This window comes from Dendrobates tinctorius, unplaced genomic scaffold (genome assembly GCF_039654945.1).
Source record: "Dendrobates tinctorius isolate UK_male_01 unplaced genomic scaffold, ASM3965494v1 ptg000001l, whole genome shotgun sequence".
Classification (NCBI taxonomy): domain Eukaryota; kingdom Metazoa; phylum Chordata; class Amphibia; order Anura; family Dendrobatidae; genus Dendrobates; species Dendrobates tinctorius.
The window spans coordinates 16,147,772-16,165,276 of record NW_027361669.1 but is presented as its reverse complement, the minus strand read 5'-3'; the positions used below and the strand labels follow the sequence as shown (position 1 = coordinate 16,165,276).

The 17,505-nt window shown below is 43.2% G+C and overlaps 1 protein-coding gene across 1 annotated transcript in view; it reads left to right on the top strand.

Annotated features, from left to right (window-relative positions):
- The window catches only part of FAM193B (family with sequence similarity 193 member B), a 96,544-nt gene extending 81,705 nt beyond the window's left edge, over positions 1-14,839 (top strand). The window contains exons 8-10 of the mRNA XM_073568428.1: positions 4,210-5,074; positions 8,798-8,873; positions 14,150-14,839. Of these exons, the coding sequence (XP_073424529.1) occupies positions 4,210-5,074; positions 8,798-8,873; positions 14,150-14,246 (1,038 nt within the window). The 3' untranslated portion in view covers positions 14,247-14,839. The remainder of the gene's footprint in view (positions 1-4,209; positions 5,075-8,797; positions 8,874-14,149) is intronic.
- Positions 14,840-17,505: the final 2,666 nt, after the last annotated feature.

Here is a 17,505-nt window from a genome sequence, read left to right as displayed (position 1 = left end):
ACTGTTTATAGACCATATCACAGTAAAAAAAATCAAATAATGTGTCATCCACTTAGTCAGATTAATATTTATTTTTTTTTATTTTTATTTTTCATTCGCTGCCATTAGAGTTGGGGCTGGGATTTTTTCAAAAGTTAAAAAAAGCAAACTCTGATATGACTATTGTTAAGCGCAAGTGTTCGCCACTCTAGTTTACATTAGGTGCTCAGGTATGCACGAAGTATCGTGGGTGCTCGAGTCTCACATGTTTTGCGACTTGGACAGCTGAAAAAACATGCGAGTGTTGCCTGCCATACACGTGCAATCCCCACTTTTTTGGGGGGGCTATCTAACTGCCGCAAAACATGCAGGGTGGAGAATCAAGCATGTCACTCGAGCACCCGCGATACTATGTGTGTACTTGAGCCCCGAAGCCAAATCAAGTAGCGAACACTTGTGCTCAACACTAATGACAACATATTCAATATGACGATCTAATATCACATTCTGTGTAGTACCTTTTGGGTTCAAAATCCTCGCTATACTCCTGGATAAAATTCTTGAAGGGTGTAGTATCCAAAATGGGGACAGTTGCTGTTTGGCCGAGTTAGGGGTCCTTCAAATCTACACTGCTCGAAAAATAAAGTGAACACTTAAACAACACAATGTAACTGTCAATCACACTTCTGTGAAATCAACCTGTCTAGTTATGAAGCAACACAGATTGTGAATGTTATCCTGTTGTTGTGCAAATGGAACAGACAACAGGTAAAAATGATAGGCAATTAGCAAGACAACCCCTATAAAGAAGTGGTGCAGCAGGTCGTGACCACTGACCATTTCTCTGTTCTCATCCTTTTTTGGCTGTTGTTTTGGTCACTTTTGCATTTTGGCATTGCTCCCACCCCTAGAGGTACACTAGCATGAGGCGGTGTCTACAACCCACAGAAGTTGCTCAGGTAGTGCAGCTCATCCAGGATGGCACATTAATAGGAGCTGTGTCAAGAAGGGTAGCTGTGTCTTGTCAGCACAGGGTCCAGAGCATGGAGCAGATACCAGGAGACAGGCCAGTACACCAGGAGACGTGGAGGGGGTTGTAGGAGAGCAACAACCCAGCAGCAGGACTAGTGTACTGCAAAATAACCTTCAGCAGGCCACTAACATCCATGTCTTCTCAGACTGTCAGAAACAGACTCCATTTGGGTGGTATGAGGGACCAAAGTCCTCAAGTGGGTACTGTGCTTATAGCCCAACACTGTTCAGGGTGATTGGCATTTGCCAGAGAACACCAAGATTGCCATATTCAACATTGGTGCCCTCTGCCTTTCACAAATGAGAGCAGGTTCACACTGAGCAGATGTGACAGTCTGGAGACTCCGTGAAGAATGTTCTGCTGCCTACAACATCCACCAGCATGGCCGGTTTGGCAGTGGTTCAGTAATGGTGTGGGGAGCCCTCCATGTGCTAGCCAGAGGTACCCAGACTGCCATTAGGTACTGGGAAGAGATCGTCAGACCCATTGTAAGATCATATTTAGGTGCAGTGGACCCTGGGTTCCTTCTGATGCATGACAATGCAAGACCTCGTGGCTGAAGTGTGTCAGCAGTTCCTGCATGATGAAGGCATTGATGCTGTGGACTGGCCCGCCCGTTCCCCAGTCCTGAATCCAATTGAGCACATGTGGAACATCATGTCTCGTTCCTTCTACCAATGCCACATTGCACCACAGACTGTCCAGGAGTTGCCTGATTCTTTAATCCAGGTCTGGGAGGAGACCCCTCAGAACATCCGCGACCTCATCAGGAGCATGACCAAGCGTTGTAGGGAGGTCATAGGGGCATTTGGAGGCCACACACACTACTGAGCATTAGTTTCTTGTCTTGAGACATTACCTCTGAAGTTGGATCAGCCTGTAATTTGATTTTCCATTTTGACTTTGAGTATCATTCCAAATCCAGACTTCCATGGGGATATTTAATTTTGATGTACAATGATCTTTTTTTTTTTTTTTTTTCATTCTCAATGCTTTCCTACTACTTAAAAAGAATAAATATTTGGAACTGAAATATTTAATTCAGTGCCATCTAGGATGTGATATTTTATTGTTCCCTTTATATTTTTTTTTTAGCAGTTTATTTCAGCCAATTGGTGTTACAAAATTCAGATATCGCTCTTCCTTTCCCAGCCCTGCTATTTATTCAAACAGAACTTTTTGACTGCATGTGGGGTATTGCCGTGCTCATAAGAAAGTGGGTAACAAACTGTGGGGTCCACTTTAGTGTTACCTCTTCCAAAAGAGAAATTTGGGGCCTAAAGCAAGATTTTAGAGGTAACACTTTTTTTTGTCATTCCACTTTGTAGTAATGTGTAGCAGCTGAAATGTTACAACATTTCCCTTCAACAGTTTTAAAGTATTTGAGGGGTGCTGTTTTTAAAATATCACTTCTCGGCAAGTTCCAATATATAGGCCCCTCAAAGTCCACTTTCCCAGTGGGTCATGGTACCTGCAAACCTTAACAGTGAAATATGCACTAAATTATGGCGCTCATTCCCTTCTGAGTTTTGCACATTGCCTCAAAAGTAGTTCCCGATGACATGTAGGGTATTGCCGCAATCAGGAGAAATTGCACAACAAATGGAGAGTCTATTTTTTCCTATTAGCCCTCATAGAAATTAAGAATTTGAAGCTAATACAACATTTTAGCGGTAAATATATAATTATTCTTTTTTTTACCACCCAATGGTATAAAATTCTGTGAGGCACATGTGGTGTCAACATGCTCACTGAACCCCTAGATGAATTCATTTAGGTGTAGTTTGTAAAATGACGTTACTGGGAGTTTGTGCTGTTCTGACACTTTAGGGCTTGTCCACTACTAGCACAAACCCCTTCTTGATCAAATTGTTGGGCCCCAATAACATAATAAAGCTTATACTCTCCTTCCGTGCCGGCGTGGTTCCTGCGGCATTGGCAGTCACTCTCCCCTGCGGTGTTGTGACGCCAGCGCTCGGTCAGAGCTGGCGTCACTGTCTTCAGACATTTTTAACATGAAGAGGAAGTCCAGGCTACAGCTTATCTCGGACTTCATACTTTATGACCCCTTCATACTCGGTGTCTGAAGATGGTGATGCCAGCGCTGAATGGGCGCCGGCGTAACGTTTTGCAACACTGCATGACCGCCCCAGGGAGAGTGAGTGCTGACACCGCGGGAATGTCGCTGTCAAGGGAGGTGAGTTTAAGCTTTATTATGATATCGGGGGCCAAGCGAGGGATATGAGAAGAAGTTGTCCAAGTAGTGGACAACCTCTTTCCAGTTTGAAATTTGAGAATTTTATTTTGTCAAATGTTCAATATTATCATAAATTTACGCAAATCATGTCGACCAAGTTTTATCACTAACATGAAATACAATATGTCACAAGCAATCATACTCCGAAACACGGAAGCGTTCCAGAGATACCACAGAAAGTGACATTAGTCAAATTTAAAAACATTTGGCCAAGTCATTAAGGTCAAAATTGGCTCAGTCACTAAGGGGTTAAACTGATTGATCAACCCCCCTCATTAATCTGATGGAGTCCTGCCATAAATGCAGGGTCTTTGTTTCTTTTTTGGCGTTATGGAAACACTTTCTGATTACACAACTCCATTCTGTGGCATCCAGTATCAAAGTGTGTGTGTAAAAATATAGAGAGAGAGGGAGATGTAGCTATCTCAGTCTGCCCAGCACCTCCAACAAAATAATGCAGGTGTGAACAGGTGCAAGCTGCTATGACTGTTATATAAAAACTTTTGTCTGAGTGTAGGTATGTGTACTCTGTGTGTGCACACACATTTATAATATGTATGCATATATGTATAATGTATACGAGTGGGTGTATATAATGTAAATATACACATTAGGAGTATTTCCAGCGTTTGCATTTAACAGAATAAAAAAATTCTGTGTTATAAGAGCTGTCTAAAAGAACTAGTTGTAGTGTGTAGCCTATTATACCCATCTGATGTATTGTGGATACTAATAATGTATAATGCAAGAATACTACCAGTGAATAGATCGTCTCTCACTGGTCAGAGTTCTTCTCACCATGGGCATTCACTACAGACCCCCAGAAGCATTTGTGAAGTGTGTGTGTGGGGTCTATTTTTGGCTAATTGTAGACCAATGGTGGCATTTAATAAAATCTATTTACTGACTCTCTACATCTTTTTTTTTTTTTTTTTTATAGGCGAAAGCCCTTCAGGAAGCTAGTAGCCAGAAATCAACTGATCTTTTTTGTTTGAATGCTGAAGAAGCAGATGCTTCATCGTCTGGGGAAAAGTTACTCCAGTGGCCTCAGCTTGAGTTGGAAAGGGTGAACAGCTTTCTGACCAGTCGACTTGAAGAGATCAAGAATACCATCAAAGACTCTATTAGAGCCAGCTTTAGTGTCTATGATCTGAACCTTGATGTCAATGACTTCCCAAAAAAAGCAGCGGTGCTGGAGCAGAAGAACCTGCTATCACACCTTAATGGTTCTTCTGAGATTGACCTGGATTTAACACCTCTTACACTCAGTGTCTCAAAGGGAAAAGAAGCAAAACTGTCAGAAGAAGAAGACAACCTTTCTTCACAACCTGCAGAAAATGGTATAGTTAAGAGATTAAGTGCGGTACCGAATCTTTCCCGCATGATCTGGGTTCAGTCTCAAATGAACTCTGCATTGGCACAAAGTCCGGACAAAACATGTGAATCTGCTCCAGACAAGGCTCTTTCCAGCTCCGAGAATCAGAGACTTCAGGGTCAGTCAGTAACTGGAAGTCGTGTGAAGAAGAGCAAAAAACAAAGCCTCCAGACACGAAAGTGTGAGTCTCAGAGTGAAGAGGCCAAGACACCTGCACAAGGAGCAAAAGCCCAACAAAGGTTCCTACTTGAAAAAAATGAGGACATTTCAAGACAAGGACCAGACACTGTGAATTGTGCTCATTTTAGGCCTGAAAAAGATAAGACTGAACCAAGTGGATGTGAGAGGACTGATGTCAAATCCAGTAGTAGTCATAAAAGCAAAGCCAGGAGAAGCAGGAACAAGGCAGATAAACCCGGTAGCTTAGTGGGTGCGTTGTAGTATTTTCCCATTATGCATTTTTCAGATTTAATGTATTTTTTAAAACTTTTTTTAATACGTTAATATTTTATATTCTTTATTTCTGTTTGTTTAATTTTTGTGGGGGTTTGAAAATTCAGAACATTAAGGCCCCGATTTATCAATGTGATTATGACAGAACTAGATGGAGGGCGATAATGTCACGATTGGGGCAGGCTTTGCAGTGTTGAGAATATCTCCCCCCCCCCCCCCCCCCCCCATGTGCTCACCCACCTATCCACTCTCTCTTTCCCCATGTGCTGACTTCTCCCGTTTGTGCTCTCTTCTTTGACCTGTCTACCCCATGTGCTCTCCCCCTTGTCTGCTGTCTCTCTCCTTCCTGTGCTGTGTTCTCCCCTCATGTGCTGTCCCATTTGAGCTGTCTCCCCCGTGCTCTGTCTCTCTCACCCCTGTGTCTGACCTTGTACAGAACATACCACAGCTCCTGGGCAGGGGAGGGAGCGAAAGACAATACTGACATTACAGCAGGAGATTGCAGAGGCATAAATGGCTTTGAAAAGTTGAAAAACTCTTGCACAGTGCAGATTTGTAAAGACGCCATAAGTCGCAACATTTTTGCACATCAGCTTTGTCCTGCTACACCAAAAAGTGTGGTGCTGGAATGGGGGTATGACACCACAGCTAGTCTAATTCATGATGAGCTGTGGCATTCCTTACACTGGAAAGGTTACTTTAGTCTCTGACTGGAATAAGATTAGTTGCAAGGAGCATGGAGTTGTGTGCCACTTCTCAGATGCACCTGATTGATTAAGAGAGCATGCCCCTGTTAATGAATCAGGAGCGTCTGAGTCCCAGCACACCCCCTCATTAAGAATAGGGTGGAAATCCTCCTGTCTTATGAATCGGGGCCTTTTTTATTTTCATTTTTTTAACCTGTACAGTGCAGCATAGGCTAACATACGGTACATCAGAGCCTATGGACCATTTTTTTAGTGTCTTGTGTGTACCTGTTTTCAAGGAAAGATCATCTGATCTCCCATAGCGCAATACAAGATGATTACAGAGAGGGAACAACTTGCTGTTGTCGAGGAACACTGCATAACCTGCCCAAACATGTAGGCTAGTTTATGGGCTCCTGTATTTTTTTATTTTTTAATATACCGGTGTGTATGTATATATCTTACTTTAACCATAGTAAAATTAAATGTTAGAATAGCCATTGGTTTAATTTGTATTTCATATGGCAATAGTACATGTAAAATAAGCAACTTTAGAATATATCTTTTATAAGATAAATTTGCTTCTGTCTCTTCCTGGATTGATCTTTTCCTCTCAGTCCATGAGTAGTATGTTTACAAGATGAAGACACTTACCCATTAGTGAGATAGGAAAGGACCGTTGGTGTTTTTAAAATCGTATGGTGAGGGGAGTGTGGAGCTAGAGGCAGACACGGACTTTCTGCTGGAAGGTTTCCTGAAACAGTTACAGTTCTCCATGGAACTTCATGATCACCAATTGGCATCTACAATCTCAGTAATGGGAAATCCTGTGAATTGAAAATTTGGAGAATGAATGATCAGTCCTGTTGGAGGAGACAGAAGTAGATTTCTTTGATAAGGTATATTACAAAGTTTTTATTTTTATGTGTATTTTTTAGTTTAGAGACTTATTGGGGAAGTGTGGCTATCCTGTTAAGGGCAAAAATAATGGCGACCATTGTAATGTGTCGGTTTCTCGTGCCCACATCACAGGGGGTTACTGATGAGTGCAAAGTCATAATTTTAAATGCTGATGTCAGAGATTGACAGAGGCATTTAAATGGTAACAGTGCAGGGATCGGAGCAAGCTCCATCTGCTACAATTTCAGGCTGATGCTGGCTGTGTAACATCTGGCCGGTATGAAACAGGCTCAGATTCTGAGCCCGCTTCAAATATTCCTTATCAACATGTGACACAAATGTATGTCTTGGGTCATTTATGGGGTTAAGTGAAAATAAATTTTTTCTTGGCTGCCCAAGGCAACCAGTCATGGAGCAGCTTTGGGTATGTATTAGGCTCTTCAAAAATGAGAGCTGCTCTTTTATTGATTGCTTTGAGCAGGAAAGCCAGTTTCTATTTTAGGCCGTGGTCCCATTAGCATATAACTTGGTTGAGTGCTATGTGTTATACTATGGAGCTGCCACATCTGTGATTATTTGCTCATCACGATTTGGCATGAGAGAACAATGGCAGCATGCTGGGATTAGCTGCGAGACTCAGCTCACTCGCACCCATATAAGTCTATGGGTGCGTGTGAAACATCGGGCTGCACTCGGATGTCACCCCAGTGCAGTCCGATATATGCTAAGTCAGGCCATGGAGGAGATGGAAAAGTTACTTTCTGTCTCCTCTGCACCAAGGCAGCAGAGCAGGAGCTGAGGGTCATTAGTATATCGCATCCAATGCTCTCGTGTCAGATGTTACACGCTCACAGCAGAGCAGGAACCGAGGGTCATGAGTATATCGCATCCAATGCTCTCGTGTCAGATGTTACACGCTCACAGCAGAGCAGGAGCCGAGGGTCATGAGTATATCGCATCCAATGCTCTCGTGTCAGATGTTACACGCTCACAGCAGAGCAGGAGCCGAGGGTCATGAGTATATCGCATCCAATGCTCTCGTGTCAGATGTTACACGCTCACAGCAGAGCAGGAGCCGAGGGTCATGAGTATATCGCATCCAATGCTCTCGTGTCAGATGTTACACGCTCACAGCAGAGCAGGAGCCGAGGGTCATGAGTATATCGCATCCAATGCTCTCGTGTCAGATGTTACACGCTCACAGCAGAGCAGGAGCCGAGGGTCACGAGTATATCGCATCTAATGCTCTCACGTCAGATGTTACACGCTCATAGCAGAGCAGGAGCCGAGGGTCATGAGTATATCGCATCTAATGCTCTCACGTCAGATGTTACACGCTCACAGCAGAGCAGGAGCCGAGGGTCAATAGCATATCGGATAGGATGCTGTCACATCTGATGTTATACGCTCACAATACTACACCCTTAGACCATTTGTTCACCTACTGTATATCTGTCGCTGCTTGAAAGGACATAGGGACAAGCGGGGCACAGCTTTGTGATGAGAGGAGCAGTCTGAGACCGGCCAGGTGATTGTCATCCTGTAGTTTACAGGAAGTCAGACTCGCGTCCTGTCTACACATTACATGTACTGGACCGGTTGTCAGACTAGGGATCATATGACCTTATAATGAAGGTGGGGATGTATAGATTTAACTGAAATCAATGAAATGGAGAGAATAGTTATGGTAACCATTGCATAGTGCACAGAACTGCTGGAGTGCTTCTTTAAGCGTAATTTACGCTTATTGTCTAGGCTGTAACTGAAGAGCAGTTTGTCCTTGACGACTTGGCTACAGAGTATTACCAGGATGTGCCAGTTGGCAAACATGGAGGAAGTAGTCCACCTGTCAGCGGCAGTATCCTGTTGGCTTCTATGTGGTCCAGGAAAGGTTAGGCTTCATCGGTGGCCTAGGCTTAGACATGGAAAGTAAAGGATATATGTTGTTTTCATTTTTTTTATTAGATTGATATTTCTTTAATATGTTGGCTGTATTTTTCCCCACTAGTTTTTAGGGTCAGGTTCTTCTAGATTACATGAAGAGAGTTGGAAAGAAAAATGCAGTGGATAACGCAGTGTGGATTAACTGTTAATTATTCTTCCTTTTCTTGTAGACGACGTGTTTCTTCCAAAAGATTTAGATGGCATGGAAATGGATGAAATTGACAGGGAAGTAGAGTATTTTAAAAGGTGAGTATCATTATATATGTCAAAGAATTAGAAAATCCTATTAACATAAAGGGAGTCAAGGCCACACTGGCAGAGCGCATGGTCACTCAAGAGGCAGGCTATGCTTTTTCCACTGCCTTCTCATGCTGTCTAGTGGAAATGGGTCATTCCAAAAGTTGTTGGGACAACCCTTTTTTCCTAAACACAGGCATACACTTTATTTGCTTGTAAACAAACCACTATGAATTACTGTAATTTTTTTTCATATTCTCTATTATAAAAAAAAATGCTATGAAAAAAATGCCAGACCTAAAGTATGCAGCATTTTGAAAAAGAAGCATTGGACCAAAATCACAAGAAAAGTGCAGAAAATATGAAAAAAGTCACTGCGTTTTGTGATATTGGTTCCATATTGATTTTAATAATCTGGGCAAGTTCTTGGCCTCAAAAACAAAAAAAACCCTTTGCTTTATTCAACTAAACACTATCTTTAAAGACTTTCTTAAAGAGGACCTTTCTCCATTTTTTTCTGTTTAACTTAGACACACAATGTAATAGTGGTTGCAAAGCAAAATAAAACCTTTGCATTTCTTTTTTTTTTTTTTTTTTTTTTACATTTCATTGCTAGATATTAACAAGCAACTCTTTAGGTGACAAATAATTTAACACCCACTTGGACTTGACAAATGTTATCAGATATAATTTATTTTTTTACTGGGGACGCATACTTCCCTCTGTATGGGTTGCCCAATCATAAGCAGGCGACAAGGCAGCAGAAAAGAACACCACCCCACTCCCCCACAACAGCTTGGGTTTCTCAGTGTGTGAGATGTAGTAGTACAGCTCTATTCTCATGGTCGAACATCGTGCATGATTAAAAAGTACTGGGAAATTGGAGCACAGATGTATCACCTTTCAATTAGGGTCTATGCGGGGAAGGTGCAGCACAGCTGAGTTTGTCACATTACAAACCCTTCTATCAGCTCTCTTCCTCTCATAGCACTGTCAGCTCTGCTGTGCTGCCCCTTCCTCCACACTGCCTGTCCAGAACTGTCACACTTGTGCCTTTGTTAACCCCTTCACGATCTTGGACATGCCTAGTAGGTCATGGTTGGTAAGTACTTGCCAACCGTGGACATACTGGGTACGTCATGGCTAAAATGCGGCACCACGATTGCATTTGTGTTAAGTTGTCTGCTGATTCTCACAGCACTGTAACAGCACCGATCATAGGCTAACAGTAGCGTCACTGATTGGTGCGATCGGACGATGGCGTCGATCACACCAATCAGAGTGCACAGAGGCGATCTGACCTCAGTATGACTGCCCTGCATTTTCTCATTCTAGCTTAGGACGTGTGCAGGGCATCATACTGTTGTTTTGGTGCGCTGTGCTGGGGCTTGTGGTGCCACAGACTTTTTCAAGTTTGTGCCATCACTGCTGCTGGTTCTGCTGCTGTTGAAGAAAGATGTCCATGATATTCCCTTATTTGGTCCTGATCTTTCCTAATCCTCCTTTCACCCCATATACCCCTTCTGTGGCCGAGCGCTGGTTGGTACTTGATCACTTGAGTTTTAGCAGTTTTTTGGGGGGGTTTTGTCCACGTCTCCTGCAGTTGATGAGCGCTAAACAGTGACACAAATCACTGATCAATGTCTGTGCGCACTGTTTACCCGGACTTTTTTCCTTCTCTATTCCCCTCCCACAAATTTGACACAAATCGCTGATCGGCAAGTGTACTTGCTGCTTTCCAGGACCTTTTTTTTCTCCTTAATTTATCTCTGCTCCCCCCTTTTTGCACCACTCCGTGCATGCGTTCTACAGCTGCTGAGTGGTGAAAAGTGACACATCACTGATCAATTTCTGGTGGTTGTATGTTTGTGTTTTGTTTTTTTGTTTTGTGTGAAAAAAAGAAAAAGTTACATTCGTTGATAGGACTAGATTAGGGGCAGTAAAAATAAACTGTAGTGATTGCCGACTACTACAGTATTTTTTTACTGAATACAGACATGGTTAGTGTAAGATAGTTGTGGGCGCTCAGTAATTTTATTTGATTTTACCGATGTCCGTTTAGTACTTTTTTTTTTTTTTTATTTTACCAAATTTTTAGACGTACCACCATCCATTATTTTTCATCCTCCTCTTCCTCAAATGATACCTAACCACCACGCAGATGCCCCAGGACAGAAAATGAACCAGCGCCCACGGTTACTGACACCACCAGCTTCACAGAAATAGACTTTCCTTTTTTTTTTTTCTTTTTTTTCCCCTCTGAGGATTTTGTAAGCATCATGGTGGCCAAAATAAACAATTTTGTAGGCCCAGCAATTTTTGACCCAAAACACCATTTCTTCATTTTCTGACTGGACCCCTGTAGGCGCAGAAGAAATGAAGACGTTTTGAGGCCTTGTTCTTCACATGGGGTTAGTGAAGAAGCCAGAAGTTTAGCAATATTGGAGTGTTTGTTTTTTTTTGTTTTTTTTTTTATACAACACTCGACTATTCCACATGGCTTCGACCCGTCAATGTTTTGAGGCATCCACAAATTTTTGCATTACAACGATAATGCATAATGTCCTCCCCGAGATGACCCCAACTTTGACCATCTTTTTAAAGTTCGGGCCAGTCATTGAGCCCTTCAGCAACATGTTTGCTGAGGTGGATGAGTCCCTAATACATTTCAAGTGGGAGGCTCCCATTCTGACAATATCTGCCCAGTAAGAGGGCAGGTATGGAATTTAAGTCTACAAGGTGTGCGAGTGTACCTCAGGGTACACCCACAGGTTTAGAGTTTTCCAAGGGAAGGACACCAGGATTCAACCCCCAAGAGTTCTCCCTTGTCCTGGGAGTGAATGGGAAAATTGTGGTGGATTTGGTCCATTCACTGCTGGATAAGGGTTATCACCTCTACATAGATAAGTTTTAGGCTGCATTCACATGTTCATTATTTGGTCAGTATCTTACCTCTGTATCTGTAAGCCAAAAGGAGTGGGTGAAAAATACAGAAGTGCTGCACTAGTTTTTTTTTGTTTTTTTTTTCTTTTCCTCTGATTGTTCCACTCCTGGTTTTATTTTACAAATAGTGATCTAAAATACTGAACATGTGAACATGGCCTTACATTATACCAGCATCCCACTCTTCAATTCCCTCTTTGCGCGAGCTACCGCAGATTGCGGTACTGTCTGCAAAAATCAGAAAGGCCTCCCTAAGATGCTAATTGGACGGCTGCTCAGAAAGGGTGACAACAGAGCCCAATGTAGCGACAAGAAGCTGATGGCCAAGGACAAGAGGGATTTCCTTTTCTTGACCAACGTACATGATGTTGGCAGCACCCCCACCACTGTACGACGTACTTCTATACAGGTCACCAAACCAGACTGTGTACTGGGATACAATAAGAACATGGGGGGAGTTGATCTCTCTGATCAAGTCCTCCATCTGTACAGTACCATTAGAAAAGCCAAGGTGTGGTACAAGAAGCTGGCTGTGTGCATTGTACGCTTTTGTTAAGCACTGGCTAGACCGGAACATCATACCTTCCGTTCCAGGAGGTAGTCATTTAAAGGGAATCTGTCACCCCATTTTCGGCCTGTAAGCTGCGGCCACCGCCATCAGGGGCTTAGCTAGATCATTCTGTAATGCTGTAGATAAGCCCCCGATGTAACCTGATAGAGAAGAAAAACAAGATCTACTCACTGGGGGGCGGGGTCGTGTGTTGTGGGTGTCGCGGTCCGGTGCCTCCCATCTTCTATCGATGATGTTCTCCTTCTTACTTCTGCTGCGGCTCCTGTGCAGGCATACGTTATCTGCCCTGTTGAGGGCAGAGTAAAGTACTGCAGTGCGCAGGCAAAGGTCAGAGAAGTCCTGCGCACTGCAGTACTTTACTCTGCCCTCAACAGGACAGATAAAGTACACCTGCGCAGGAGCCGCTGCGGAAGTAAGAGGGAGAACGTTGTCATATGAAGATGCGAGGCACCGGACCACGACACCCATCAGACCGAACCAGACCCCCGGGTGAGTATAATATAACTCGTTTTTCTTATCTTTCAGGTTACTTGGGGGGGCTTTTCTAAGCCCCTGATGGCGGTGGCCGCAGCTTATAGGCCGAAAATGGGGTGACAGATTCCCTTTAAGGCCCTAATATTTGGCAATCAGTAAGGCGAGGGTCTGGCCTGTGTATAAAAGAATGATTCAGACTGTACCACAGATCCATGGATTGATAAATTAATTTCTGACTTGCACAATTTACACCTGCCACCACAATATAAAATTCATATACCAGAAGAAAACACTAGATCAGTTCCAATATAGGGTCACTTGTGGGGTATTTCTACTGCTTAGGCTCATCAGGGGCTCTCCAAATGTGACATGACACCCGCAGACCATTTCATCAAAGTCTGCCTTCCAAAACGTCACTCCTTCCCTTCCAAGCCATGCCGTGCGCCCAAACAGTAGTTTTCTCCCACATATGGGTTATCGGCATACTCAGGAAAAATTGCACAACAAATTTTGAGGTTCATTTTCTCCTGTTACCTTTAGGAAAATAAAAAAAATTGGGTCTAAAGTAAATTTTTTGTGAAAAAAGTCATTTTTTTCCTTCCAGATTGCTTCAGTTCTTGTGAAGCACCTGTGAAGGGTTTATAAACTTCTTGGATGTGGTTTTGAGCACCTTGAGGAGTTCAGTTTCTATAATGTCAGTTTGGGTATTTTCTATAATACCGTTAAAATAAGAGTTTTGTACATTTTATTGGAAAAATGAGAAATTGCTGGTCAACTTTTAACCTTTCTAACAAGAAATGTTTAAAAAATTGAGCTGATGTAAAGAAAGTAGACATGTGGGAAATGTTATCTATTTTGTGTGACATAACTCTGTGATTTAAGGGCATAAGAATTAAGTTAAAAAAGGCAACGTTTTTACCAAAATTCCATTTTTTTCACAATTAAACGCAAATCATGATAGTGGTAAAATTTGTTTGATATGGAGTACAATATGTAATGATAAAAAACATCTCATAATCAGTGGAATCCGTTGAAGCGTGTAAGGTATAACCACATAAAGTGACACTGGTCAGATTTGTAAATTTTGGCCTGGTCAGGAAGGTGGAATCTGTTTCCACATTTGATCTATCTATAGTATTACTATGGCCATACAGGCAATATACCTCTGGGAAAAGTCCTATCTGTGTGCCTATATCAGATGCCTTGTTAATCCTTTATCACTTTATGTAAATGAGCTCTTGCAGATTATGCGAAGAGGTAATTTTTTATTTTTTCACAAATTCTTGTTCTCTTTCAGGTTCTGTCTGGATTCAGCCAAACAAACGCGCCAGAAAGTGTCTGTAAATTGGACCAATTTTAGCCTGAAGAAAACCACTTTCAATGTGGCACAGTGATGCCTGCACTTTCCAACGTTTTCTTTCTTTGACACGCCAATAAACTTTTAGCCCATAACTTACCTCTATTTCCCCGCTACTCTGTTTTGCACAGTCACAAACGTTTGAGGGATTGTAATGATGCAACAGTCTTCGGCAATTTTCTTATTGAAAAAGAGAAGTAACGTTTCCGTGCTTTTACTCGGCACTGTTGAAATTCTTCTATTTAATTTTTTCATTCTTGGGATGCAAGTAATGAACTGTAGCTCTTCACACTTTTTATTTGCCACGACTGTCTCGAACCACTTTCTTACCTACATTCTTTTACTTCTGACTCGCCAGAATTCGAACGTAGATCATCCTAGGCAATAATATGTGCATAGACTGACCAATTATGTAGAAGTGCGATTTTAAATCAAGTTCTTTAAACTTCCAATCATTATATTTTTCTGGTAAACCAAGAACACAGCCAAGGAACTCTTAACTACAGACCGTTATTGGACGCAAAGTGTCAACCGTTCCGTTTTTAATCGGCCTTTTTTATGTCTACTTTTTTAATTCATTGACTTGATTTCCATTGTGTAAATAAATGTAAATTGGCACATGCCCATTTACCAGCATGTGATGTCCTATTTTATAACCTCGTTCACATAACAAACCTCGATGTACTGGGAACTGTTACGGATTACGGTACCTGCCTCCTCCTCACAAGCAGGATCGCAGTACTGGTGATCTTTTCTCCCCATCCTGCCTTGTCTCGGAGGTCATATCATTGGACTTAATAAAGTTACCAAGGCAAGATGAGATTTCTGGTTAGGAATTAATAACTATCCTGTTCTTAAAGTTGAAAATAATAGAATTCTCGGGAACCACACGGTGCGGTATAGATTTCCATAAACACTAAAGTACGGTATTTCTTTTGCAAGCACTTGTATCACCTTTCCCCTTCCCCTCACTTTGCATCTTGTGACACCTTTAAAAGGATGTAAGAGATGTACTTGACTCACTAGAGCACCCCTTTAACAGCCCCTAATCCTTTGCTATGTGTATTTCCCTTGCATCTTTCTACCAACCAAAATAATGTATCTAGCTTCAGTAGACTGAAACACAAATAATGTATTTTTCCCTATTTGTTTTCTTTCACGTTATTTTTACCCGACAGCTGGTGCTATGCTCGAATAAACTGTAGGACTTTGGCCTTGTTGGATAATCAGGTCCTCTGGATTCGACATTGGATTTTATTAATGTTCTGTTTGCCAAGTGTATATTGGCTTTGCTGTTTTTTTTTTTCTTTCTCTTTTTTGTTTTTAATTTTTTATTTACTTTTTTATACTGTGAAAATCTTTCATTCAGAAAGATTAAATGACATTTTGACACATGTAGAATCGAGTTTGGTCTTTCTTTTATTTGAATAAGCTATCTATACCAATAATTTGTTAAAGCCTTTCTGGTTCCTGCATAAAAATCTGTTGTCTCTCACCCATGACAGCACCACGGAGAGAGGGGATCCACCCTTCAGGGACAGGAACCTACAGATAAAAAGGCGGTACCTCTCCTCCGCCTTCAGTTGGGTTCCTGTCCCTGACGGGGGGACCCACAGTACGGCGTACCTGTGTATCAAAGGAAGAGTCCGGGGCCGGCCTGTCTGGTATTCGGCAGTGGGGAGGCCCCTGTCGCGGCAGGAACGGTACCCGAAGTCGCCACTGCTGGGGCCGATGCGGGCTGCCGGGTGAGCGGGGGGGAGACGCTGGAGTCGCCGCTCTGGAAAGGAGATAGGGGCTCGTGGGGACCCGGTGGAAGCGCGGGCAGCGCCACGGTACAGAGTACCAAGATGGCCGCTGCCCCGGAAGTAGAGGAGCGGCTTCCGGGTCCCTGAATCAGGCGCACGCACAGGAGCGCGCTCCCCGACCAGCGCGATGCAGGATGGGAGTGGTGACGTCACGCGGGCGGCAACTTTAAAAATGGTGGGTACAGAAACTCCTGGCTGGAAGCGATCCTATTAATGGAGGATAGCGACCAGCAACAGGAGAAGCATGCCAGGCAGCAGCTCAAGCAGCAGCAGCACCACAGACAAAAGGAACGAAACAGAGAGGGCCGTTCCAGCAGTCACTCCACGCGGCGTAGTACGTCAGCGGCAAGGAGCAAATCGCCACCAGGAGATCAGCCTATACAGGACCTGACTCCATCTCCCGAACTGGTACCTGCAGCCGCGCACCTTTTGGGGGTAAGCGATCTTCGTGAATGTTCACCCTTGTAATACAATTCCTCTCCCTTATTAGGGAAAGAAGGCAAAAAAGAACAGGGAATGCCCCACTTGCACTAGACCCCTACCTGTATCATGGGAGAAAAAACTATGTGAGTCTTGCACAAAAGAAATTCTTTGTCAGGAGACTCCGGATTTTGCATCCGACCTAAGGGCCGCAATTAAATCAGAGGTTCAGCGTTCCCTCGTGTCCCTTAAGCATAGGGATAAAACGAGGAAGAAAGACCCGATAGAAACCTCCCAGTCAGACTCTTCCACGTCGGGAGAAATCACGTCTAAAACCTCGGAATCTGGCTCCTCATACGAGGAAACAGGAGGGCGTCACTGTTTTCCCCTAGAAGAGGTAGACAGACTAGTAAAAGCTGTAAGGTCTACCATGGGGGTATTGGACCCTAGGCCGGATAAAACAGTCCAGGACATAATGTTCGGCGGACTAGGCCAGAAAAAAAAGAGTATTTCCGCTTAACGAAATTGTCAAGGGCTTAATCAAAAAAGAATGGGACAAGCCAGACAGGAAAAATACTACAGACCCTTCCCTTAAAAGAAAATATCCCTTTGAGGAGGAGGCATCTACGTCTTGGGATAAAGCCCCGAAACTCGATGTAGTAGTCGCTAAGGCCTCAAAGAAATTTGCCCTTCCCTTTGAGGACATGGGCACCCTCAGGAACCCCCTAGATAAAAAGGCAGATACCTTTCTAAAGGGGGCATGAGAGTCGGCAGGCGGTAACCTCAGGCCAGCAATAGCGACGACATGTACCTCAAGAGCCCTAATGGTATGGGTGGACCAACTTGAGAAACAGCTGAGGGAAGGGACACCAAGAGATATGATCTAGGATTCTATCCCAGTAATAAGGGGAGCGGCTGCATTTCTAGTGGACTCATCGGCCTATTCAGTCAGGCTATCGTCCAAAACAGCAGCACTTTCAAACGTGGCCCGAAACACTATGGCTTAAAAGTTGGCCAGGGGACCTACAGACCAAAATGAAGTTATGTTCAATCCCCTGTGAAGGGAAATTC